This window comes from Colias philodice, chromosome 13 (assembly GCF_061535455.1).
Source record: "Colias philodice isolate Cphi_HAF_F1 chromosome 13, ilColPhil1 Martin Lab GWU primary, whole genome shotgun sequence".
Lineage (NCBI taxonomy): Eukaryota > Metazoa > Arthropoda > Insecta > Lepidoptera > Pieridae > Colias > Colias philodice.
The window spans coordinates 7,750,467-7,777,522 of NC_143098.1; the positions used below are offsets into that span (position 1 = coordinate 7,750,467).

Here is a 27,056-nt window from a genome sequence, read left to right on the forward strand (position 1 = left end):
CATTATTTTAAACAAATCAATATTATTTCCAATAAATTTATCAGTACATCCACATTGAATGCAATATTATTTACTCTTTAAAATACAACATAAAAGTCTTCGACGCAATGAAACTAAACATAAGGATTACAAAATACATCTATTTACAATAAGGTGGTTTAAACGCATAATAAAACATCGAACATAACAATACATGTGCAACAATAAAAAATAAATATTCAATAAAAAGATAGTGTTTCAACGTGGTAGTTATATTTACCTTAATGATAATTAATATAATTTGTTAGTTATACGTTTGTTACAAAATTATCTATTGGCGTTGACATCACAGAGCGAAGCAATCTCTAAGGTCGCCGAGATCGCAAGCGCCGATCAATTAAAACACACACCGTCACTTATTACATCATTCAAAACATATTCAAAACGATGCAATACAATAAGCATGACCTATTCATAATACAACTCAAAATCTACATCAAATTAACTAACTGTGAGTATTGCAACTAAACTGCCCTTTCTAATGTGTTAATTTTAATTCTACAAAAACCCATCGATTGCCGTAAGCGATGTATTCGATTCAAAGTGTAACGCAAAATCAAATTAATCGATAGTGTCACTCGATTCGAACACAGATAAAAAATCGATATTGAAATATTAAATGTCACGCAACCAAACGATGTCGATTCTAAAGACTAGAAAAATGCAAACGATTCGAAATAACCTCGCCACCAAATCAATAAATGTAAATGCCCATAACCACTCGTTACCCATACATGATATGTGCAGCTTTCGATAGTAATGAGAACTTCGTCGCCCTTGCATTGCTTCATTCGCATTTATTACATTTAGTATAATTCACTATCAACATCACAATACAAGCGTTGCACTAAATTTTAGAAATCGATTTTAACGTATTTTTTATCACTTTTTGTGTGACATAACATTTTTTAAGAACTGCATCTATCTAAACATGAAAATCTCAGTCCATATAAATTTACAATAATCTTTTATAGTTTGCTTAAGACAGGTTTTATAATTATTGGTCAAAATACACAATTTCGATACTTTATTTTTCAGAATGAAGTCATGTTGTTGCAATACGAATACATACTTATTTTTCTCTCTTTAAGAAAATGATGGCGGTCTATCGGCGACGCAATCCTATACATAGAGAATGAACACACAAATGAATAATATTCAACGTAGATAAGAACACAGCAGAATATATTCATATTTTTTCTTCAATAGACTATTTCTTGAAGGCGGCATAGGTAGGCTCGTGATAAAACGCAGTTATACATATTGTTCGTATGGAGCGTCTAGTGTAACAAACTACGCCCACTACAACATGCGCCGCGAAACAATGTGACCCTTCTGCCATTGCGAGATAGTCTACCTATAGAACGATTTAGAATTTACACGAACCGTACGACGACAAATTTATTACAAGATAGAACAGTCGTTAGGCCTTAAGATTAAAATAATATACAGTTATTTATTATGGCAGATATCAACAACGAATTTATATTAATTTCTATTATAAGATACTGACACTTTTTACAGAAACAATACTATATTACACAAACGTCTCCAAACGTGTACCGAGCTCCGGCGCACTCGCGTCACTTCAACGAATGGCACTTCCGAAACGAGCTCGATCGAATCGTTCGAACCCGAACACGCGATGCGAATCGGCGGCGCGCACGCTAATTTACCAAAACGAAGGCCAACAAAACAATCTCAAACGTCATAATATACTCTAAATTACTCTAGGACATAAATACTCAGCCTTCGAACAGTAACATAAACATAATATTCGAATCGAGGTACCCGGTCGCTGCGCGCCTATCCGCGTGGCCGCCGTCGAACGCTCGTATAGAAAGTCGATATTCGATATTCATTAAAAATTCGCACAAAAAACGGTGAGCAAAAGTTCCTGAGAGCGAGAACGTGCCGTCGGGCGCTAAGCGTACCCGGGCGGGTCCCAGGTGGCCGTCAATCAGGAGACGTAGGGCAGCAGCACGTAGTACAGGCAGGCGAGCAGCACGGGCACGGCCAGCGCCACGGCGTGCGACGCGTCCAGCCGCAGCGGCTTGGCCTGCAGCTGCGCCAGCTGCGCGGCGAGGCGGGCCCGCTCGGCGCACCCCTCGGCCCAGCGCTCCTTGGCGCGCACCAGCTCCTCCTCCAGCGCGTGCAGACTGCCGTTCTGCAGGCTCAGCTGCAGGCGCCGCTCGTCGTCCAGCCGCACGTACTCGCTGAGCGCGCACTCCGTTTCCACGGCCTCGCTCTCGTCCCGGTTGATCTCCGTCGCCGTCGACTCGGTCTCGTCGTCGTCGTCGTCGTCGAGGCGGAACAGCTCGTCTATTTCGGCAGAGATCTTCTTGGTGTCTATGCTGTCGTCCGGCGAGGGTTCGCGCAAGTCCTCCGGCGACGTTTCGACCGCTTTGTCGGCGGTGTCAGCTTGCTTCGTTTCCTTTTCGATGGCGGCCTGCAGGCGCTGTATCTGCTTGTCCCTGTCGAGCACTTCGGCGCGCAGGCTGCCCACGACGGCCGAGAGGTCGTCGATGTCGGCGCGCGTGGGACGGAATGCGAGTTCTGCCTGCATCTCGGCAGCGTTGGAGGCGAGCCGCTTTATCTCCGCCATGTTGGCCTCCTCCGTTACCGTTGAACGAGTTAGTTGAGCCTGCAAATTGACTTGTTTTAATAAAATGAATAAATAAATTAAACTATTAATACTATCTTTTGTTTAAACACCTTGTTCCATCCCCGCAAACCCATCCCCATACATAATATACAAAAGTACTATTATTACATATTACATAAGCATTTTTTATAATAAGGGGACTATAAATATTTTCAATTCCCTAAACCAATATTAATCATGATATTTTATTATACAGAATAGAAGAAGATTGAATTCAATTGACATACATATTTATCCATGCTTCCTTTCTAATATAATAAGAGATATCTATATTTGTTTGTTTGTCTTTCTGTCACAATGGGCCGAATTTATGGCATGTTTTTTTTAACTGGATATAGTAATAACTAATAAATAATAGTAGTAAGTTGATTCTAGTCAGAAAGTGATATAGAGCACTTTATAAGCCCAGTCGTAGGCGGGACACTAGTATTAGTACATTTATCTGTATACATAAATGGACTTTAAAATTACTGAACCGATTTTAAATTTGATCTGCACCACGTGTGCAGTTTGAACAAACTTGAAACATAAGATATGTTATAGTCGCAAAATTATTTTATAGAAAATTAATATTTGACAGTCAGAATTATCTGTTAGCTCCAAACGATTCTTACATATGGCGCCATTGCTGACTGGATTGATTAAATATTCAATAGATGAAGTTATTATTTATTAGAACCATTGACTGTTGACCAATTTCATAACTAAGACAGGACAATATATATATTCGCTATTGAAGTAAAACTTCTTTAGGCGCGACTAGGGAGTAACTCAGATTTTTTTTCTGACGGAAGTAACGCTGTGTAGTTTCCGCCATTTAAAAATAATAATTCTGATTGGTTGTAAGTATATGTCATATACTACACGCTTCTTGACTTATACGCCAGCTAGTGGCAAATATCATAATCAATATTTTATCATGAAAATGGAAGTCCCTATTTAATTTGCCTGAAAAACTTTTGTTATCATAGGTAGGTTATCATAGATATTTTTCAGGTATAGTCTCACTATTTGGTTTGATTTTTCGGTGTTAAAATTATGCACTATTTCCATTATCGACATATGTCTATCGATACTTTCCGCACTAGTCGATAAATACCAAAAGATGTAAGTTTTGCAGGACGTAAACGTAAGGTCAGATTGAAATAATTTCTCGTATATGTGTAGAATTGTTATAATTCCAACGGAATATCATTGTAATGTAATAAAGCTAGGTAAAAATTAATAAATGCTATTATTGGACGCGTCGAATACGTTACTAATTGAATGGTGACGCCATTACAAGGTTTTGTCTTGGGAATAACTGTCAGTGTCATAGGGATCACGTTTCGCCGTGCCGACTATAGTATAGCTAGAGTAGTGTCGCGCAGGTAGGCAGGTATACCTGCAGGCGGACGCGGAAGAATTCCAACCAATACCCGCGGCCCCATCATTAAAGCGGCTCGACGGAACACAGTGGGGTTTTAGTCGGTAAGAATCCGACATAACCCACGGCTCCTTCCCCGGGGGCCGTGGGTATCTTTGGAAGATTTCCCCACTATAAAAAAAGACGTGTGGCACTCGGGGACTGCCGCGGTAAAGCTATTGCATGCTATGCCTTCAAGCCACACCTCCGTGTCCGTCGGAGTGGGGAGCGTGAGGTTTTTTCGTTACGGAATTTCTCGATTCGGTCCCCGCGCTCAAGGCCCGCGATAGAAGCTATGCAATAGCTTAAAAAAAGGTATACCTGCAGGTCGGCGATGGTGGCGCGGTAGGTGGCCGCGTCGTGCGTGTCGGGCAGCTCGGCGGGCTCCCGGGCGGCGAGCAGCTCGTCGCGGACGCCGCGCAGCTGCTCGTTCTCCGCGCCGCTGGCCGCGAGCCGCTCGCGTAACGCCTTGATCTCCTCGTTGAGGCCGCCCATCACGCGCAGGATGTTCGCGTACTCGACGCCCGCTTTGCTCTGGTGGCATTTTAATAAAAAATTAAATGAAAATTTTTGATACAATATTGAAAGAAAGAGAGAAAACTAGTTTAGACTAACGAGTTTGAAAACTATTGACTGAATCGAATAAATTTAACATAGGCCGATGAATAAAAAATTACATTAGCGTTCCAAAATCAACATCATAATTTTAATTTTAGTTCATAGCTTTTATTTACTTTTACTATTGTATTTATGCTAGTAATGTGAATAAAATATTACAAAATATTTTTTTGTTTTATTTGATCCCTTCATTTTAAGTAGTGACCTAACTAAAGTATAAATTACATTACAATTGTATATTCTTGTTTAATTGTTACTTGACATTGAATAAATCAATCATCAAGACGATCTAGAGAAAGATGAAGAATTCATAAATTCAGGGAGGAGGATCAAGCCTCAGCTTAAAATTTAAAGAGTAAAAGTAATATTCAAATAAATTTGCAACTCACAGGAGATTCCTCTCGGCTATCAGCCTCAGTGAATGTGGAGTTCGCGTTGTTGTCCGCGTGGATCTCGCCGTCAAGCGGCTTAGAAGACTCTACCTCGTTATCGCCCTCTGAAATTCAATTATGTTCGAATAAATATATGCTAGTGAACATTAAAATATGCATTTCAATTATGTTATTGAAAGTTCGTTAAGAGGAATCTTTCACGTAAAAAACAATCAATCTGTATATTATATTTTATGAATTCAAGTTCGTGCACATATTTGAATCTTTAACATGAATACATTACATATCGGATCTTTATGATATTTGGCATGGAGATAGATTATTTATTTTTACAAATTGGATTAGCACATAGACTATACTTGTTGCTCTTGTATAGTTCGATTCAAACTTAATGGCGGTTCGGAAGTTAGGTGCAGGCCGCTAATACCTAAAATTGTTTTCTGCGCATCGGATCGTACGATGTTGCGAGCCGCCATTAAGTTTGCATCGTACTATAGTAACAAATCATAAAAGTATCTAAGTGAAAATGCTCACCATGATTAAGTCGCGATTTCTCGTCATCTTCACATGAATTCGTTTCGTCTGTCTTTTCACCGCTCGCCCCTGAGCTTTCTTCTTCTTGCTGTTTCTCTGTAAATATAATAAAACATAGAGATTTTTAAAAGGCGATTTCCGCAAAAACGCATATTTTACTGAAATAGATTACATTTTGACGACGCGGTTGGGGCAGTGGTAAAGTAACTGCCTACTGAGCCGACGGTCCCGGGTTCGATCCCCGGTCGGGTATCTTTGGAAGATTTCCCCACTATATAAAAAAAAAACGGGGCAAATATTTATGTGATAAACTCAATCGAACTCAATCAACTCGATTTGTGTAATAATGTCCTATAATATTTATTTATTTATTTATAATATCTTATATATAAAATTCTCGTGTCACAATGTTAGTCTGCATACTCCTCCGAAACGGGTGGACCGATTCTCATGAAATTTTCTGTGCATATCGGGTAAGTCTGAGAATCGGCCAACATCTATTTTTCATATGTACCACGGGCGAAGCCGGGGCGGACAGCTAGTTTATTTATAGAAGTCAAAAAATAATCAGTAAAAGTAAATTATGTGTACCTTTATTTTCGGTATTATTAATCATATTTTTCTTTAGTATTAAATCGATGTCCTTTACAGATTTGCCATCAGCCGATATCGCTTTTATTCCCACCTGTAACAAAAACATTAAAAAAAATTAGTTCACTAAGTATTAAACTATGTATGGGTAAAACCGCGAAAAATTGTACATGAATTATTTTTTCAATGTTCCCATTTTATTTCTCATATGGCATCAACGTTTTTTGACAACAAGTGTTTTGTTAGATATGTAATAAAAGGTATGCTTGTGTTCTTTTAGATTATTTCATAAAACTCAATCTATCTCTTGCAGAAATATTTTATTTTATATTTTTTTTACTGGCTCCACTTTTCTGTCCATATAAAAAATATTTGTCCACCTAACACCCTTGTGACAAAAACTGATAACCCCTACGAAATGGTATGACTGACTCGCATTTTTATGAAAAATTTAAGTTATTCGGTTCTTATTCAACATGTACATAAAAATCTTTTAATGTACAAGGCCTTAATCGATTTTTTATTATTATTTTAAAAACTGTCCACTTTTTTTATACGTGTGTAACGTCACGTATGTAACGTCTCTAACTGCCATACTATAAGAATTATCAGAATCCTTCTCTTATTTTATTGAGTGGCAACACCTTTTGGCAAGCTGGCAACATTTAAAAAACAAAAGCAGCCATTTTTTCTTTGAGAGAAATGGTGTTTTGTGTTGATGTGAGATTTGTCGCTCGAAAAAAGGGTATTTAAAGTGTTCGATTGCGAGGTAAGTATATATATTCTGTCTTATTATTATAAATCTTTACGTAGGTTTACTATAAAACTAAAGAATAAGACTACTTCGTGGTTCTTAGCATTCACAATCGAGTAGTAATTTTAATTTAAGGTTATGTCGCCCGCATTTTTTGTCATGATTGTAACGATGTGTAACGAAATGTGTTACGTTACAGTCATGACATGTTGTTAGGCTTAGAACACATAGGTCTATTAAAAAATTGCGCGAAAAAAGGACGATAATATTTTCAAATCTAAACGGCTGAACGGATTTTGATGTGCAAGATATCATTGGATTGGTCTTTATCTATAGTTTTCCATTACCTTAATATGTTTTACCTGATTGTACAAAAAAAAGAATAAAATAAAATAATTAATAAAAAAAATAAAAAACTGACACCGCAAATTCATAACACGCAGTCGGAGGCTATATAAGATGTATAGAATGGGTAGAGGCCAGTAATATTTTGTAGCCGTGTAACCTCCGACTGCGTGTTATGAATTTGCAGTGTCAGTCGGGTTTTTTTTTAATTTTTTTTATTAATTATTTTTTCAAATGAGAAAATCGAATTACAGATGGCGTTGACGAATGCCGAAAGGCAAAAAAAATATCGAGAGAAGTTACAAGTTCAAAATCCCGAGAAATATAAAGAACTACAAACGAAAAATGCAGAAAGGAATAAAAAGCGGAAAAAATAGCAATTTTTTTCAATACAATTTTGATTTATGCATCTTTTTGTTTTAATTCATTATTTTATGATTTGAATTGGTTTTACCTACCTATATCTCCATTTTTTCCTGTCGTGTGAGTGTAAGACACCGTGTCGACGTTAACTTTTTAATGCTAGGAAGAAAAGATAACTGATATATGTACTAAGCTTTATAATGGTCATGTAAGTAACATTCAGTCATGTATGTAACGTTTGTTATGATGTCATGAATGTAACGGGACAATTTTTCGCGGTTATACCCGTATATGTATCAAAACGAAGCAAATAAAATAATAGTTAGATATTCAGAAAAATAAAAGTCTATAATAATTTTAATTAAGAGTTAAGACATACCAACAAGTTATTCTATAGATTTTCTTTGTATATAGTGAATTTATTATTCAATTATGTATTGCAAACCAAAACAATTGATGAATGTTTGATATAATATTACCGACAGTCATATCTGTAACCTAAACATTAATTCAAAACCACGCTAAATAAAGTTATGATTGACGTAATCACTATAACTATGCAATACATCTAAAGTAATAACATAAAGCTGAACAGTTTGTTTGAACGCGCTTATCTCTGGAACTACTCAACAGATTTCAAAAATTCCTTTTCCGTTGGATATGTCATCCATGAATGCTAAGTTACAGAGACAGCCGGAGCCGGGGTGTATCGCTAGTTTCTTATACACTGACCTTATTGAGAACACTGGGAGGCAATAACATCTTGATATAGTCGGGCAATGATTTCACAGCCTCCTCGAGGGAGCCGCTGCGTTTCGCGTCTTGTATTTTGTTGCTGTCCGCACTGAGTACCAACATTTTCGCTTCGCCGTTTTGTACTGAATACTGTAAAATAATCAAAACCAATTTAAAACACACAAGGCAATAATATTATCATTTAACCTAATGGATATTTTTCATAGAAAATGTTTACAACTTTAGAACATATCATGGCATGTATAACTGTGATGTTGTTTGCCAAAAATTACTATTAGTTCAAAAAAATATTTTTATTTATTTAAGTAGTTGACATTTAAGAACTCACAGTGAGTGGTAATCTTTTCCGTAGAGCGCTCTCCCGTTCCTCAGCGGTGGATATTGCAAGTCGCGCCGCACACATTTTGCGCTCGCATCGTGCTGCCATTTTCTGTAAAATATTGTTATATTCAACACTTTGATATTTTTACCGAAATTAAAAAAAAATCTGTTAGGTACTCAGTAAAGCTGTTGGTTGAAATAGTATTTTTTAATTGTTACAGTTGTTTTTGAGTTCATTTGTTTATAGAGGTATGATATATGTCGCTCCAGGCTCTCCTCCAGCGCCAGCCACTGCTCGTGCGCCGTCCGCAGACTGACTAGCGCAGTGCCCGTTGCCATGACAACGGGCCGCCCACTAACAGCGAGTACCGACCTGCAACTCAGCGAGCGCGTTGTTGGCGGCCAGCCGCAGCGCGCAGTTGTGGTTGTGCAGCGCGGCCGCCTCCCTGCTGCGCCGCTCCAGGCTCTCCTCCAGCGCCAGCCGCTGCTCGTGCGCCGTCCGCAGACTGACTAGCGCAGTGCCCGTTGCCATGACAACGGGCCGCCCACTAACAGCGAGTACCGACCTGCAACTCAGCGAGCGCGTTGTTGGCGGCCAGCCGCAGCGCGCAGTTGTGGTTGTGCAGCGCGGCCGCCTCCCTGCTGCGCCGCTCCAGGCTCTCCTCCAGCGCCAGCCGCTGCTCGTGCGCCGTCCGCAGACTGACTAGCGCAGTGCCCGTTGCCATGACAACGGGCCGCCCACTAACAGCGAGTACCGACCTGCAACTCAGCGAGCGCGTTGTTGGCGGCCAGCCGCAGCGCGCAGTTGTGGTTGTGCAGCGCGGCCGCCTCCCTGCTGCGCCGCTCCAGGCTCTCCTCCAGCGCCAGCCGCTGCTCGTGTGCCGTCCGCAAACTCTCTAGCGCCACTTCCTGTTAATATGATAAATATTTTAGCACAAAAATATGTTTTATTTATCGCCTCTTGGAATATAAACACGTTATATGCCATTAGCTTTTCAACCGTTTCAGCGCATAGTTTACGATACGTGATATCTAGTAGATTCAAATGCCATAACATATTTATCATACTATAAAATTTCAATCCACCAACAAAGTATTTGGTTCCTTAATCTCATTCCCATATGATTCACAACCGCATAAAAAACCACATTTACACATGGTACCTAGGCGCTTACCTGATAGTTCTTCTTGTCGGCGAGCAGCTGCGCCACGTGGTGCGCGTCCGGGTGCTTGCCCGCCGCGAGCATCGCCTCGAGCGTGTGCACGCGCATCAGCAGCCGCTGCTCGCCGACGAACAGCTCCCACGCGCTCTGCGCCTCGCCGCGCGTGCGCTCCACGCACTCGCGCAGCGTGCGCAGCCGCGTCTCCAGCGACACCTCGCGCTGGATCGCCTCCTGCAACACAAACATTATATGGTATTAGACAATGATATTAGAAGATGGATAATTAGGTTACAAGGCTGGCACGTGGATAATTATATTAGAAGTAAGATGGTGTTATTAGGTTATTACCGATACAGGACTGGCACATGGCTAACATTACATTAACATATTTTACTTCAATTGTCTCTTCCTCGCTCAGCATATTTGAATCATGCCATCTTACTTTGAAGTCCAATCGTGTATACGTTGATGTGACATTTTTCAAGATCTACACTTTTTTACTTATAATATCATTGGTCTAATACCAATTCAATTGTTTCAGCGCGCAGTTAGCATTACATGATATGCAGTAAATAGAAAACTTACTAAACAGAAATATAGTAGTTTTTGCAAGAAAAGGTCTGTTATTCAACTACTTTCAAATAATATTAAGTAAGAAATATGTGTTCTTTTAGAACTCACCTGCACATAAGTGTTCAATTGGTATAATTCATTTAGATGCAGTTTCGCCTCCGTGCCGTCAGGATGGTACAGCTTCAAAAGTGCAACCACTGGCGGAAATGTATTCTGTAATAACAATTGCATTATCAATATTTAATCAATTACAGTACCTACCTTATTTATTCAACGAAAATAGAAGCATTGTTTGATACATATTAATTATAATTATAATTACACAAAAGCAGTGTAGTACAACCAAGTTTAGAACTCAATTAGATTGTTCATGGTTTTCTTAAGGGATTGCAATATATTCACGAACCAAGAATTTTAATTATTTATAAAGTATTCGATGTTATTTACAGTTACAATCCAAAAATAATAAATAATAATCCCTGCTAGTTAACGACCCGGCTGTTGCAATGGTCAGTTACCGTGACCGCGGGGTCAGAAGGTGTGATTGTTCACATAATTATGTAACCCTACATGTATTTATTTACTAAATACATTTATATTTATAACGCTGATTAACTAAAATCGTTTTGTGAGACGTATTGGTGAATATATTATATTTCACAAAAATTACCAAAATAAGTTATATTTTTGCCACTAGTCTGAAGGAGAGGGTCTACATATTATATTGTACATACCTGTTTCTTTAGAAATAAACTTATAGTAATTAATAATAGATCTAAAGTACTATCAGACTCACACAATTTCTTCTGCTCTCAAAATGAATATTTTTATCCTGTTGTAGTCCCCTATCAACTATACAAATCAATACGAACTACCTTCGACTTTATGCCATAGACAATAAGTTCACCTTTTCTGAATTGCCAATATTCTCGACGACGGGGATCCCAAACTGCACAACATCACCGGAGTACACCTCGTGCGGCTCCTTTACAAACGAGCAGCGGTTGTTGTTTATGAATGTTCCATTACTGCTTTGGTTGTCCTGGAAAAAACATTGATTATATATAATTTAAATTGAATTTGATAAATTAACTGTGCCGTATCCTAGAAAGCACCGGCAAAAACTTTCACCCCTATCTCTTTAATCTCGCCAACCCTTGTTACTTCGATTATCATATAGTTAAGCCGTGACGTTAAACATCGCACCACTGATCTACACATTAACATTAAGCATTTTTTACAATTAATAATAAATCTTGATATAAATAATGCCCGATTTTGTCCCTTCTGAGTTCCCAGAACGGCAAACTACTTGCACAATACTTAGTACTAAGAATAGTACGCAAATGCAAATTGGAAGACAAAGAAACATTTATCTACACAGTAACTAGCGTGTGTTGTGTCGAATATATGAAGCATTTGCAATCGTGATAAGGAAAATTGTCTTTCTCATGTGCAATCATAAATAAATAGGCTAGGTACGTCTTTTGTGAAAATGCCATACATTTCGTTCATCTTTATTACGGAGTTATCTTTTTAAAAGCACCTCGACGTTGTATGAATCACACTTATTGCACTTTATATTTCATTGATTCTGTTAATCAACGTCTCCCGGTCAGGGTTACTACGCGTTGATCTTTAAAGGTTGTTTTCAATCAAAGCTTTTACTGTTATTTACTAGATCAAGTTAAACAACTAACTGACTGGACATGTAATTGATCCTTTAAGTATCTATACATTAAATATCATAATTTATTTATATAACATCTAAAGTTACCATTAAAAAGAATGTTTATATAATGTTCACCGATTATTTATTATTTATGAAAATTGAAAATGTTCATCTGAACTTTTTCAATTCTGTTATCTATACTTCTATACTAATATTATAAAGAGGAAAGGTTTATATGTATGTATGTATGGTTTTCACGCATAAACTACTGGACCGATCTTGATGAAATTTGACACAGATAATCTTTAGACCCTGAGAAAAAACATAGGCTACCTTTTATTGCGAAATATGTAACCCGGGCGAAGCCGGGGCGGACCGCTAGTTACGTAATAAATTTACGTAAGAACTGGATGTTTTAAGTACATGATGAGTAACCGCAAGTTCCACCAGTGAAAACAATAACTATACAAAGCCGCAACAATGAAGTCGCAACTCGCCTGTCGCTAGGTGTTTATAAATTTACGTCAATTAAAAGGATGCTAAACCTGTTTCAATGTAGCACGTAACTCATCATGCTATATGGTAACAGGCGGTGTTTTTATCGATTTAACTGTTGGACCCCATTTTATTTAACTTTCCACTATTCGAATGCAGTAAACTGTTATTTTAACAATAAAAACCGCGTATCCTTTAATGGTGATAAAAACGTTACGTTCATAAATGTTGAAATTAACAGCGGACGTTATAGAATTTGATAAATAGATCATAAAGCATTAAACATACTATTGTAACGCAATAACATCCCATAGATAAATAATAACATTGCCGCGATACATTTATCTATACTAATATTATAAAGCTGAAGAGTTTGTTTGTTTGTTTGTTTGTTTGAACGCGCTAATCTCGGGAACTACGGGTCCGATTTGAAAAATTCTTTCGGTGTTAGATAGCTCATTTATCGAGGAAGGCTATAGGCTATATACCATCGCGCTACGACCAACAGGAGAGGAGCTACGGGGGTGAAACCGCGCGGAGCGGCTAGTTAATTAATAAACGTTTCGTTCGTATCCTATTTTGGAGTGGTTGTTTGAACTCGTGTAATATCTCAATGCTAATTTGGACATTTTGTAGATACTACGCTAAATGTTCTATCCAAGGACGAAATTTACTTCTTGCTGCGTACGCATGACGATAAATACACGATTCTATTGAATAAATTACATTTATTACGTACTAAATATCTATAATAATATCACTATAGCAGACGTCTCTAATATGTATGTGCTCATTGTAATCCAATTCTCGTTGTAAAGGCTAAAATGCATTTGATATGATACGAGACAGACGCCATTATGCATCTCTAATGAAGACACTATAATATACTACATACTTAGTAAATATATCAGCAATTGGTACACAGTACAATTGGTAAACGATACGCTTTTGAAGGTGGAATATTACTCGACGGTGTTTCTATTTTTATAACTGACACTATTTATTAACCATTGCATCGCATCGTGGAAACAAACTCTAACACCATAACAATATTAAGGAAGTATATTCAATACAAAATCTGTGACAAAAGTATTTAGTATGTATATTAGTAGTTTTAAACAAATTCACTGTCATTTATAATTTGGCCAACGAGTACTTAGCCCAGAGCCACCCACCATGGCATTATCTAATACCGTACGATATTGCTCAGTTTTTCAAATAGACATACAGAATAAGTGTATGAACAGTATTAAAAAAACAATATAACATCTACATATATGCATTTCTTAATACTTACATAAAAATGGTTTTTAAATAAAATATTGTGTAACGCTTTTGAAAATAGCTCAGTAGTGATTTGAGGTGACGAAGGCTTATGGCCACAGATGAAATCTTTTGTGGGCGTCAGTGAGAGCCGGCACATTTCCATTCATAAGAATGTAACGTACATATGTACAATCATGAATATACGTGGGTGGTCACGTGCTTTCATTGTACTTGTCTTTATATTTTGAATTTCAAAGGGTTACTTTAACTATAGGCAAAGTATTATAGACATTTTTTTACGTGACTGAGATGCAAACGAGTAGACGTGTTAGCAGATGGTAGGCACTAGGCGAGTGCCACACACGCTGCCCATAAGAATTCATAACAATTAGTTGCGGATGCCAGCATTGTAATATAAGAGTATAGAAAGAGAAAGGGCTAGGATAACAGGGAACCGCTCCTCTACTAACGTTACGCGATAACATACCTACTTAAAATACTTCTACAAGACAGATATTGGAGTCTCAAAGCTTGATAGTGACCGTATAGAAAATTCAAAAGCCTAGCTTTTATTGTAGTGAATTTTAACTAAATTAATGACACCTTTGTTATATAATAGTTTAGATAATGGAACTGCATGTTACAAGATTCATTAGTTTGAGTGCTCCCTGGAAGAATATGTTTTTTATAAAATATTGAAAAGAATGCACAATGTTTCACATTTAAGACCTGTATTATAAAGCTTTTAGTTATACATCATATGTATGCTCTCATGAGCATCTTATTAATTACTAGCTGTGCCCTGCGGTTATACCCGCAGTGCTCCACTCCTGTTGGTCTTAGCGTGACGATATATAGCCTATAGCCTTCCTCGATAAATGGGCTATCTAACACCGAAAGAATTTTTCAAAACGGACCAGTAGTTCCCGAGATTAGGGCGTTCAAACAAACAAACAAACTCTTCAGCTTTATAATATGTATTAGTATAGATAAAAGCAGACATTCTACACACTTTAAAAGCTTGATACGTATATGGATTTATGTCGACTAATATTTCCATTACGTACTGGTATTATATACCTACGTAGATTTAATAAAGTTAGATTAGATGGCATTTCACATTTATGGGCATGTGTGTCACCCACGAAAATAATATGAAGGCAAAACATTTATGTCTTTAATGTATTTAGAAGTTTCACGGTGAACGAGAACTGTTTTTCTATAGAAAAAAATCAGTTACAACATAATAATTTTAAAGATTTGGATTAGTTCCTTGACGTGATTCTTAATTGAAAAGTAATTGTATGATAATTCTTTCATTTTTTTCTAAATAATTCTAATTTTTCGTCAATGTAAATGAAGATTATAGAGATACTCATATATATTACAATAATTATTGCATTATTCGTACATGTTACTGGTTCAAAAAGTCATTGCAAAAAAAAAATTAAAGCAGTCGCTATTAATAACTTCCCATTTTATTTTAGTAACACAACCAATAAATTGGTATTATTTATTTCAACCCATAGAAATATACGTGCCTGAAGCGTGTAACTGTCGAGAGAACACGAGACTTCGCTCGCTATGCACGTGATTCAAACCGTAGCTGATATATTCAATTATTTATTGCAATGTCAACATACGGTAAGTATTATCAACTACAGATTGAATATGCTAGGTTTTTTTTATTTATAATATCCTAAACGTTAATAGGTATTAAGTGTTGAACGTAGGTAAAGGGTTAGTCTATGAGATCGATTGACACCCTAAGGGTGACAAATCAACATCGAGCTATGCTGCGCTGTACTGCGCTGTGCTGTGCTGTGTTTCATAAGCTACGTTTTTTTAACAATTAAACGATGCTGCGCTGTACTGCGCTGTGCTGTGCTGTGTTTCTTAAGCTACGTTTTTTAACCTTCCTATACTCGCGCGTTGGTCTGTGAGACAGACGAAACACAATTTCGTAATTATTTTTATGCAGGTAAATCCTGTGAAGTCGAGTTCCTTGCTAGTTTCCGGATTTGGGGCTAACTTCATTTTAGTGCGGGTCGTGGCGTGGTCGGCAGAAGTTCACGTGTCATAGAGCATTTGGCGCCAATCGGTCCGTAAGACCGACGCGAGTATAGGTGCAAGTTTTTTGTGTAAGTATTAATATTATATATTTTGTACATTTATATATTTTTACTTTATGAATACTTTATGAAGTATGTATAGTAAAATATATGTATGAATGATAATGTGAAAACCAATTTTTTAGGCCATACTTCATGTCAAAATGAACGATGATCAAATCAGATTGTTGCTGGAAGAATCAAGTTCTGTTTCTGCTATGAAGACGAAAATGACAGTGAGGTGGAAGACAACGTGGAGATACAAGAAGAGACATACGAAACCGAGCAAGACGATGACAATGAAGAGATATCTGAAGTTCCCGTGATTTTTACTTGGGAAAAGATGGACAGACAAGGCTCAAAACTAAGCCAAACAAAGATAAATATGTGCTTTGATATGTTTATTATTATTACTTAGAAGTTTATTTTGTTTTGAAAAAGAAGTTCTGTTTTTAAAGTGAAACTTTTATTACATCGTCTCAAACTTTTTGGTCTCGGCAGCCGACCGTCACGCGACACGCGCTACACAAAGCAGTGTTCGGAACCGTTCGAACAGTTTCACTTTTACCGTGGTTTCATAAAACCACACAACATTTTTTTTAGTTTAGTTTAGCCGGGCGGCCGGCCGGTACCGCCGCAAACGCTACGTCCCGCAATTTTTAAATCTGTAATATCTTCGAAAATATTCACTTAAATCATACGGTGTAAAGGGCCATAATATATTAAATGAACAATGTATTCAAGGTATTTAATTGGTTAAGGATTAATGCTGTATTGGTTAAAATCGCTTCGAAAATTAGCCATTATTTGTCGTAAAAAGTAAATGACAAAAATAAGTTATTGTGGGTTATCCATAAGAGATAGACATATACCATCGCGGACTTTTCTGTAGACCTTTTCAATGTGTATAAATACTTAGTACATTATTTTGATAAAACTCGTAGGGCGTTCAGCCTGCGTTTGCAATGTAAGCGGAATAAATGTAATTTTTTACGACATCACATTAGAAACCTCAAAAATAACAGTACTTCTCCACTATTTAATGGATGTTATTATACATATAAACCTTCCTCTTGAATCACTCTATCTATTAAAAAAAACTGCATCAAAATCCGTTGCGTAGTTTCAAAGATTTAAGCGTACAAAGGGATATAGGGACATAGGGACAGAGAAAGCGACTTTATTTTATACTATGTAGTGATAAGCTCGACACAGCGCAGCATGGCAGAGCTCCATAAAAACATAGCACAGTTCGGCACAGCGCGGCTCAGCACGGCAGGTAGCGCGCCTCGCTCGAGACTGCTGCGTTTTTAAACAGAGCGTAGCCTCACACAGCGCAGCGCAGCATGGTTTGTTTGTATCCTCATTAAAATATTAGACGAGCGAGTTGACCAAACACAGCACAGCGCAGTACAGCGCAGCATAGCTCGATGTTGATTTGTCACCCTAAGAGCTCCTTTACGGTGCTGAGTACACAAGAAAGGCTTCAGTCTGTGTAGAAAACTTGTAAGCACCTGAAAGACTCCATTTATAAATCGGGGTCATCACAGCGGGCTAAACGCCTTAAGCCTTTTCTAAATAGACGCATATTATGCGTCTATAAATTCCACCTCTCACTAGGCGTGCATATAATTAATCGTTAAGAGTTGTAAAAGTAGTATCGTACTATCGTATATTCACTATTATTATTCAATTTGGACGGATTAAACGTCGTTACCATATACTATTTGGTTCTTGATTCGACTTGAAAATATATCACTAAGAACTGTCTAGAATTCAGCGTTATGACAATATTAAATCTTATAAAAATGTAATAATAAATGTTAATATATTACACTGTCAGTGCTATGCCATGTGGAAGATATATCGCATCTGTTTCGCTGAATTTTCATCAGGGTATTGTATGTTATATATATACAGGGTGTACCAAAAAGTAGTGATGAACGGAAGCTGAGAGGTAGAGGACCTAGAGGGCTAACCGAATCACCCCCATGTATGTTATGCGATTTTTCGTATTTTCGGAGTTATGACGTTTTTTTCAATTTTTCACCTATCGTCGAGTACGATGATATTTTCACTCATGCTGACGTCAATAATTGCGGAAGATGCTTGATTTTTTTTGTGTGCTAAGCTGAAAGATAGGCCAATTCAGTATGGTAACATTTACTATACACTATTATTTACTATTACACAATTTGGACGAAATAACCCGGAAATTCATAGTAGCAGAAGAAACCATTAAAAATGATAAAAGGGCATTCAGACATTTAAAAGACAACTTTTTACGGTGATGTCGCACTTGCATTGAGCAACAGCGGGGTTATTTTAAAAATTTCTGGTAATTAAACACCTATTTATTGGTTTTAATGATCATCATGTTAATTCAATTTTTGCACTTACCACATTTAGATTTAAATTTTTCGATTGAAGCCTTCTGAATAATAAAATGAAATTTTCAGGGTAGCTATCTGGTAGATAGAGCAAGTTTTTAAAAGTCAAACGGAAAACTTTTTTTATGTGATTTTATTTTTTTACGGGCCCTTGAAGTGGTGAACATACTGGGTAATTTTATCTTTCTTGCCATTTAATTCTTTTTTTTATTCCATTCAAAGATCTAACGATAGTAAATGTTACCATACTGAATTGGCCATTCTTTCAGCTTAGCACACAAAAAAAATCAAGCATCTTCCGCAATTATTGACGTCAGCATGAGCGAAAATATCATCGTACTCGGCGATAGGTGAAAAATTGAAAAAAACGTCATAACTCCGAAAATACGAAAAATCGCATAACATACATGGGGGTGATTCGAATAGCCCTCTAGGTCCTCTACCTCTCAGCTTCCGTTCATCACTACTTTTTGGTACACCCTATATATAGCCTTCTGGCTCAACCGTGAAACTTTACAAGAACTATTAATGTTGATTGTATACATAATATTTACTATTTAGGTAGTAGGTATGTGGTGAATTGAACATTTTCACTAGGGCGTTTATGAAATTTCAATAATGCATTACTTAATGTTAATATCAAATATGTAGTTTTGCTATTAAACTAAGCTAAAATAAAGTTTTTGAAACTAAACAAAATTTAACCGCCTTTGGATCTTGAGTATCATGATTTTTTTTAGAAAATATAATACCCCGGTACTTACCACAAGGTAAAAATGTCCCTTTTCATAGTACAGAGTAGCGTGGTGCCGAGAGAGTACTCTACAGTCAAATATTGTGTTCGTGTGACAAGGCACTCCTTTACACACGTACCTGCCGATCTGTAAAAAAAATATGCATGATTAAAATGATGTCATTTGAATAATTTTATTTATAAATAATGATAAACCATATTTTAATAATATAAAGTATAATATTATTCATTTAGATTCGATAACGAATAAAAATATAAAATTGCGTAGAGTATGAACAAGGTACATACCCTCAAGAGGTATGAATATTTTAATTAGCTTTTAATTATGGAAATGGCTTGCTAATTGCTATATACATAAATATTAAATTTGGAATATTATGTATAAAAAAGCATAGGATGTATGACGCACTCGTGCGAAGAAATTGCGCTGTAATTACACAAACAGCTATAATAGAAGTAATGTTGTAGGAACAAAACGAGATTCTTTGCTCATTCAAGGACTGCTATTTATTTCCTGTTTTAGTGAAACTATTCATTTATTTTAATTTAATACAGTAACTGGTTAAAAATTAAAATGATGATTATGATCGAAACGAAAATATAGACCTTATGGAAAATATTTAATTCGGCCATTCTAGGTCACGGCACTTATGGTATCATTTTGAACACATCCTGCAAGCATAATAAATAAGTGATAAGAAATAACTTCCGCTGCAAGCGTAGCAGATGCGTAGCTAGGAATAGCACCATTTAATCTTGTTAAATTTAATTGCCAATGTTCAATTGTAGCGTCTCGAGTAGCCTGGGTCATGCTGATTGACTCGAGTATGGCCCGCGCGCGCCTGACATCCATACTAAGCGACTTACAGATAAACGTATAACGCGATCGGAACGTAAATGCGGCTTGAACCTGCACTAGTTTTAAATGAGTCGACTGAATGGAATAATGTATTGACTAGTTGAGATTCTCTTTGCTTTGGTTAGTGTCGAATATAGTAGGACTTATACAAATACGATCTTAAGGAGCAAGCTCACTCTTGTATGCGATTTTATATGTACAAAGTTGATAGGAATATCTTTAGAACCAAGGAATCCTTAATTTTTTGTAGTACATATAACAAATATACATCAGACTTCATCAACTTGGATATAATAGAATGGATGGATGGAATAACTCAACTATTATTATTTTAAAATTAAAGTAAAATAAAAATATAATAGTTGAGAGTTTTGAATTCAGTGTCACATAATATCATCAATGTGAAATATAAAGCCCGTTAGTTCTTTGGTTACATAAAAACGAAGGAATGCACTAAAGAACCTTTTGTTTATTTGATTTTGCAGGGTGTCTAATCAAATCTGATTAATAATAATTAAGACACCAGATTTGTAAAGAAAATTCTTTGATAAAATTTCTCATTAGACTAAGAGATAAGAGAAATTATACCATTAAAAATACAGTTATTTTCACTCTACCTTGCATGAAGCATTTTATTTAATATAATGTATAAAGTTCAAAAATTTATGTACATATATTTATGTAAATAAAATCTGCATATTCTTTTATAATAGTCTAGCGGTCCGCCCCGGCTTCGCCCGTGGTACATATTTACGTTTTCTCTACATAAAAACCATCTTCGTACTTCAAGGAATATAAAAAAAAGAATTATCGAAATCGGTTCAGCCGTTCTCGAGTTATGCGCTTACCAACACATTTTGCGATTCATTTTTATATATAAGAAGAAGATAAATTATATTGAGCTGGTTAGAAGATACTGAATAATAATACCCATTTATTTAGGCGTCTTGCGTTATTTTACTTTATTATTTGTTAAAAGTACACTATTGGTAAAACTTTGTGGATAAATGGTTTATTGTAGTTACTATTTACCATTTATTTTTTATGAAATATATAAAAATGAAAATCTCTGCATTTTATTTATTCTTATTTATTATTTATAACTGAGCAACACAAATTTAGAGGGGATGAGATTTTTTGGACAGGTTTAATTTTATAGTTGTTTTTTTTTTCAGTATAATTCCTGTAAAGACAGAGTCAGTCAACACTTAAAATATGAATCATGTTAATATTAACTATAATGCTAAAGTTTGTGAGGATGTTTATAAAATAGCTACTTGGCTTAATTAACTTAATTTGATAAAACTTTACAGTAATTTAAGTTATATATTAGAATAACATGAGATATAGAAATACTTGATTTGGCCTATAGGCATGTCCCATAAGTTAATGTCAGACACAGCTTGTATAAAATACTAGCTGCTCCACGCGGTTTCACCCCCGTGGCTCCACCCCTGTTGGTCGTAGTGTGACGATATATAGCCTATAACCTTCCTCGATAAATGGGCTATCTAACACCGAAAGAATTTTTCAAAATGGACCAGTAGTTCCCGAGATTAGCGCGTCCAAACAAACAAACTCTTCAGCTTTATAATATTAGTACAGATTTTTGATTATATTCTTACTGGTAACTTTATGTTGAATATGAAATTAAATAGTTAGGGTGCACTCACACACATCAGTCACCGTCAAGTCACCGATGACTGATCGGTGACGGTTTGTGTACGTATCCACAAACACCAGTCACCGTCATGTTGTCCGTCAGTCACGTCGCCGGTTTGACTGAATCATTGAACACATACATCAGGTTAGTCAGTGATTAGACGTGTGTCACGCTAGAGAACATGTAGCAATTGACGGTAGCACGACGCTGACTGAACTGAGACGTGACGGCACCGGGTGAGTGGGGATAAAAGTATGGTACATGTATGGAAAGATTATTTGACGTGCCTGACCGGGGACGTCACTGATAGATTTCGTGCCGGCGACTGTCGTGTGGGAACAGAGTCATACTAGAACTATTGATACATATTTTTTTTTAATCGGCTAAACTGTACATTATAGGGCGTGGAGTTGAGAGTCGTAATTTTTTTTGTGGTTAGCTATTGTCCTATGGAACCTAAATCTGAAATTTCACAGCGCGAAAACTTTTTGTTTTTGAGTCACGAATTTTTGAAAATCGGAAAATTTTACTCCATTTTATCTTTGAAACGCGAACTTACTGTTATGACAGTGTCAAATTGACCTACAGCGATTGTCAAACGCGTTTCATTTCAGGTAAAACATTTCTATCTAACAAAAAAATATTATAATTTAAATTTTATTTATGAAATTTGTATATTTTTTAACAACAACATTAAAAATAATTATTATTAAGTATAGTTTTTGTAAAATAGATTAAATAAAATAAAATTATTAATATTCGCAATTTATAATTTAACAAAAATATTAATCGAAGTGTCTAGTCGTCCCCTAAACGGATGAATAAAATAAATTAGTCGTCCGATTACCGGATGAATAAAATAATTTAATCGTCCGATTATTCGGATTACTAGATAACCTTTTAACACTAGAGCTAGTTGGGTTGGACTAAAGCAAAGGGGGCGCAGGACTTTTGATGGAGTTGGTGTCATTTTAACACCTATTTATTATTGTTTTATCGTAAAGATAACGCTAATATAAGCATGTTTTATAGGAACAACTTTTCTCTAAAATCAAAAATGGCGGAGATATTCACCCTCAATTTCCGTCGACGCGCAAAAAAAAATCTAGTTTAGGTTAGGTTAGCCGTTAGGTTAGGTTAGGTTAGGTTTCTTTAAAAAAAAAACTACACAGAAATAGGAGCCCAGCTTCGCGGGGCTCCGTCGACGCGCAAAAAAAAATCTAGTTTAGGTTAGGTTAGCCGTTAGGTTAGGTTAGGTTAGGTTTCTTTAAAAAAAAAACTACACAGAAATAGGAGCCCCGCTTCGCGGGGCTCCGTCGACGCGCAAAAAAAAATCTAGTTTAGGTTAGGTTAGCCGTTAGGTTAGGTTAGGTTAGGTTTCTTTAAAAAAAAAACTACACAGAAATAGGAGCCCCGCGAAGCGGGGCTCCGTCGACGCGCAAAAAAAAATCAAATACCTACGTGTGTTGTTTTATCGTAAAGATTACGCTAATAAAAGCATGTTTTGTTGGGGCAACTTTTCTCTAAACTTGATAATTACCAAGATACATGACGGATTGTAAAATGTAAATTTTTTCAATGATGGAATATTATGTATTCAATATTAAGCTGCGAAAGTCCGAATCTAGCTAAAAAACGTTACGCTAAAATAAGCATTGCATTATCATAAGACTTGCCACAGAACCGAAGCTGTCAACCCCGAATTCCACGTGGTCTTGTCTGCCCTACCCCTAGAGTGTATGTAAAAAGCCGGAGGCGCGGAGGGAGAGCAGCCCTCGCCCGCCGTGACAAAGCTCGGGAGCCGTGCGGAGCGGAGCGGCTGAGGCTGGTCGCCGAAGGCGACCAATAAGCTGAAGCTGCGAAGTGGAGTACGGGCGACCGTGCTTTGTCACGCAAGGGCGGAAGGGCTGCACTTCCCGTAGCGCCGGAGCTAAGGCAGTGTCTGAGACAATATAAAAAAGACATGAGGAGATAGGGAAAGGGTTAGGTTAGGTTTTATCATCAATCATCAATAATTTTAGAGAAAAAGTTTTTTTTATAAAACATGCTTATTTTAGCGTTTTGAATAAAAATTATGTATTTTATGATTCCTATACAATTTTCACTTTAGATCAAAAATTTTCTAAGTCCTTACTTTGCGCCCCCTTTGCTTTAGGCGGACCAAAACTTAATTTGTAAATATCTCGAAAACTATTAATTTTCGCGCCCCCCCCTTTACAGGGGAAGTTCCTAGTACCCACCCCCCCTCTCTCCACCCCCCACTACCCCCAAATTCCACGCCCTATAATGTACAGTTTTACCTTTTAATCCTGTCCGGTGACGTGCCGTGACGGTGACTGATGTGTGTGAGTGCACCCTTATAGATATAATAATTATGTTTAGTATTAATAACTCTTGTACTATATTTTATGGCTAGCGGTTAGTCCTGGCCTTACCTGGTTTGACCCAGACTACAAAATATAGCCAACACAAACAGAACATTAATGTGGCTTAAAAGAATTTTGATTATCAGTTCAGTATGTCCAGATAAAACCTTTCATTCTCACAAATATTACCTCTTCAAAATACTAGTGTAGATAAGCAAATAGTTTACAAGATATTAGCTCAGTATGAAGCTCATCAACTCCTTCGCACATGTTTAATGATAATCTTATCACATCAGTATAATCTTAAAAAAGCATCTTTTTAAAGTGCTTGACTAACTCTGAATCCTTCTTATCAATTGTTGCAAAATACAGTTTAGGTATTTTTATACAAAGTATAATAAAATGAAAACATTGACATCCAAATTATATTTGAATTACAGACAATTCACATTTCACAAATTCTTATTTGATACATTCTTCTTATTTAACATGACAATAATACTTTGTTGTTAAGTATTTCCTAATTATATTCATAAGGGAGTGTAAAATTTATAAAGAGCAACAAAAGTTTTTGTTGATGACACACACAAGGCCATACAATTGTTTTTAATAATCTATGAGAAACAAACAAAATAAGAAAGACAGTTTCTAAATATTACGATAATCACTACTCCTGCCTAAATGTAAATACATATTTTCAATCAAAACATACCTTGACAGGTTCTTCCAACGTAACACGCCTTTCTTCAAATGGTAAAGAATTCGTATGGGGAATAAAGACCGCCCTTGGGACTCCCACATCCTGGTTATTACTTGGCGGCTCTGGACCAGCTGTCCAATTGTAATCCATATTCTTCGTTGTGGCAGTCATTTGTGGTTTGACTTTCTTACTCCTTGCTATCACCATCATACAGCTATCCTTGAGAGTTAGCATTTAGGGCTCGAACCGCCGTGAAGAGTAGCACATCGTTAACAGAAACAATATAACCGCTGGCGTAATGGTGAAAGGTAGACATTATTCACTGCCATCTTGAAGAAAAAATATAGCTAAATAGTAGAATTTGAATGTGACCGAGCATCTAATAGCACTAGAAGGTATATAAAAATTTAAGAAGATGAAACTTGATTCCTTTCGTTCACTGGTCAATTAGTTATATTTTGCAATCCACTGAATTTCAAAAAGGTGCCTAAGTGTATATCACATTTACACTCATTTTGTATTTCGCAATATTAAACTACTCCTTTTGTATAATTTCAAAACAAATCACATATGTTGGGCGTCAATTGAAAATATCATTCAGAGAACTTACGAAATGGGTGCAGAAATCAGACATTTGTTTTGTTGAGTTGGGAGTTGGGACTTGGGACCGTTTCTGCTCTCTATCGGTCTTACTTCATTTGTTTTTCTAGTTTCTCTATGGTACTATTGAAGATAAAAATGTCATTATTTTAGTTTGACTCTTTCAGTTTTGGCAGATCTGTATTTTAATTAATTCATTCAGTGTTCATTCATAATAATTGTATTTTATTTATTCACAGTTCTTTAAGAACTTTGCAGTTACTTATTTTCATTACGACCAATTACGACAATATGTACTTTAATATTAGTATTTATTTCAATTTGAGGATAACGTTATTTGTTGAGACAAGGCAACACTATATTATAATAATAAAATAAGGTGTGTGTCTATTTTAAATATGTTGCGCTGCTATAGTTGAGCCAATTTAATAGGCAACATTTGACGTCTATCAATTTTATCTTTGAAGAGAGGTAACCTGCTTAAAAACATCGATTAAAGTGAATTAATCGATACTGACTTGACACATTTGTCAATCGAACTTGAAACACATTTATTAATATAAGATGATTTTTATTCAGAAGTAATCAATGCATTCGATTCTAGATGTCAGATTTCGATTTTTAGAGTAACGTCTCTGGTATTTAAAAAGAAAAAAGGTTTATTGACACAAAATTGTAGCGACGTCAGTTCTTTAATTCAGAAATTGTTTATTATGTTTAGAATGGTTTATCAGTAAAATGAAATCTTAAAATTACTTGTATCGGTCATTATTATTATAAATATGTAATCGTATTTGAAAAAAGTTAAGCAAATGTGCAGGTCTAACAAAACGAAATATCATGTTATTCAATGTCGTCGTTACTAGGTTACATTGTTGAATTTTGTTGAACTGTCAAATGTTGCCTATTAAAATGGCTCTACTAGTATAGTTCCGTATATTTGAGTTATGTCCGGTTTACACGGGCTTAGTGCTTGCGGTTGCCACACAACTAAACTCCAATCCAATCAAAACGGCCGTAGGCCGTCTTTCCATCTACAAGAAAACTTCCGCAAGAAATGTCCGACAGTCTGTCTGACACACAGGTCTGACAGTAGCTTGCAAGTCTAAGAGCGTATACGCACTATGCGGGTAGCCGCATTGCGGGTAGCCGTCCGGCTGACCGCAAGCACAATTATGTACGTAATATTCATTTCTATGCGCACTGTGCGGTCTGCGGTAGCCGCATCGCAGTGCGCATAGAAATGAATATTACGTACATAATTGTGCTTGCGGTCAGCCGGACGGCTACCCGCAATGCGGCTACCCGCATAGTGCGTATACGCTCTAATTCCGCGTTTCCACCTGCAAGACAGGCGGCCTCAGAATTGCTTCCACGTCGCAATGCAGCAATTTTATGATATGATTGCCGAAATTAAAAAAAAATAGGTGTCGTATCGTTTTTCCCATAAAAAAAATATATTTGTTCGTAACCCATAATGTCATAGCTTGCGCTGGAATGTTTTATTTCTAAAATATTCGGCGATTCTGATAGTTATCAGGTTATCAGTGAGAGTTTATTAAAAATATGGATCCGTCATCCCTTGTTTCGTCCGTTTCATTGCTGATTACTAAGCTGTTTACGCGTTGCTTTCAGTACATTTGAACATGCGCCCTTACAAA

The 27,056-nt window shown here is 36.6% G+C and overlaps 1 protein-coding gene across 1 annotated transcript; it reads right to left on the reverse strand.

Annotated features, from left to right (window-relative positions):
• Positions 1 to 25,399, reverse strand: Slmap (Sarcolemma associated protein). The gene is made up of 13 exons (XM_089702552.1): positions 24,808 to 25,399; positions 19,218 to 19,334; positions 11,427 to 11,561; positions 10,628 to 10,732; positions 9,959 to 10,177; positions 9,543 to 9,692; positions 8,791 to 8,892; positions 8,439 to 8,591; positions 6,245 to 6,338; positions 5,654 to 5,749; positions 5,117 to 5,223; positions 4,431 to 4,643; positions 1 to 2,683 (listed from the first exon to the last, which is right to left on the reverse strand). The coding sequence occupies exons 1-13, from the start codon at positions 25,027 to 25,029 to the stop codon at positions 2,000 to 2,002; spliced, it is 2,397 nt and encodes a 798-aa protein (XP_089558678.1). The 5' UTR covers positions 25,030 to 25,399; the 3' UTR covers positions 1 to 1,999.
• Between the last annotated feature and the right edge of the window lie 1,657 nt (positions 25,400 to 27,056).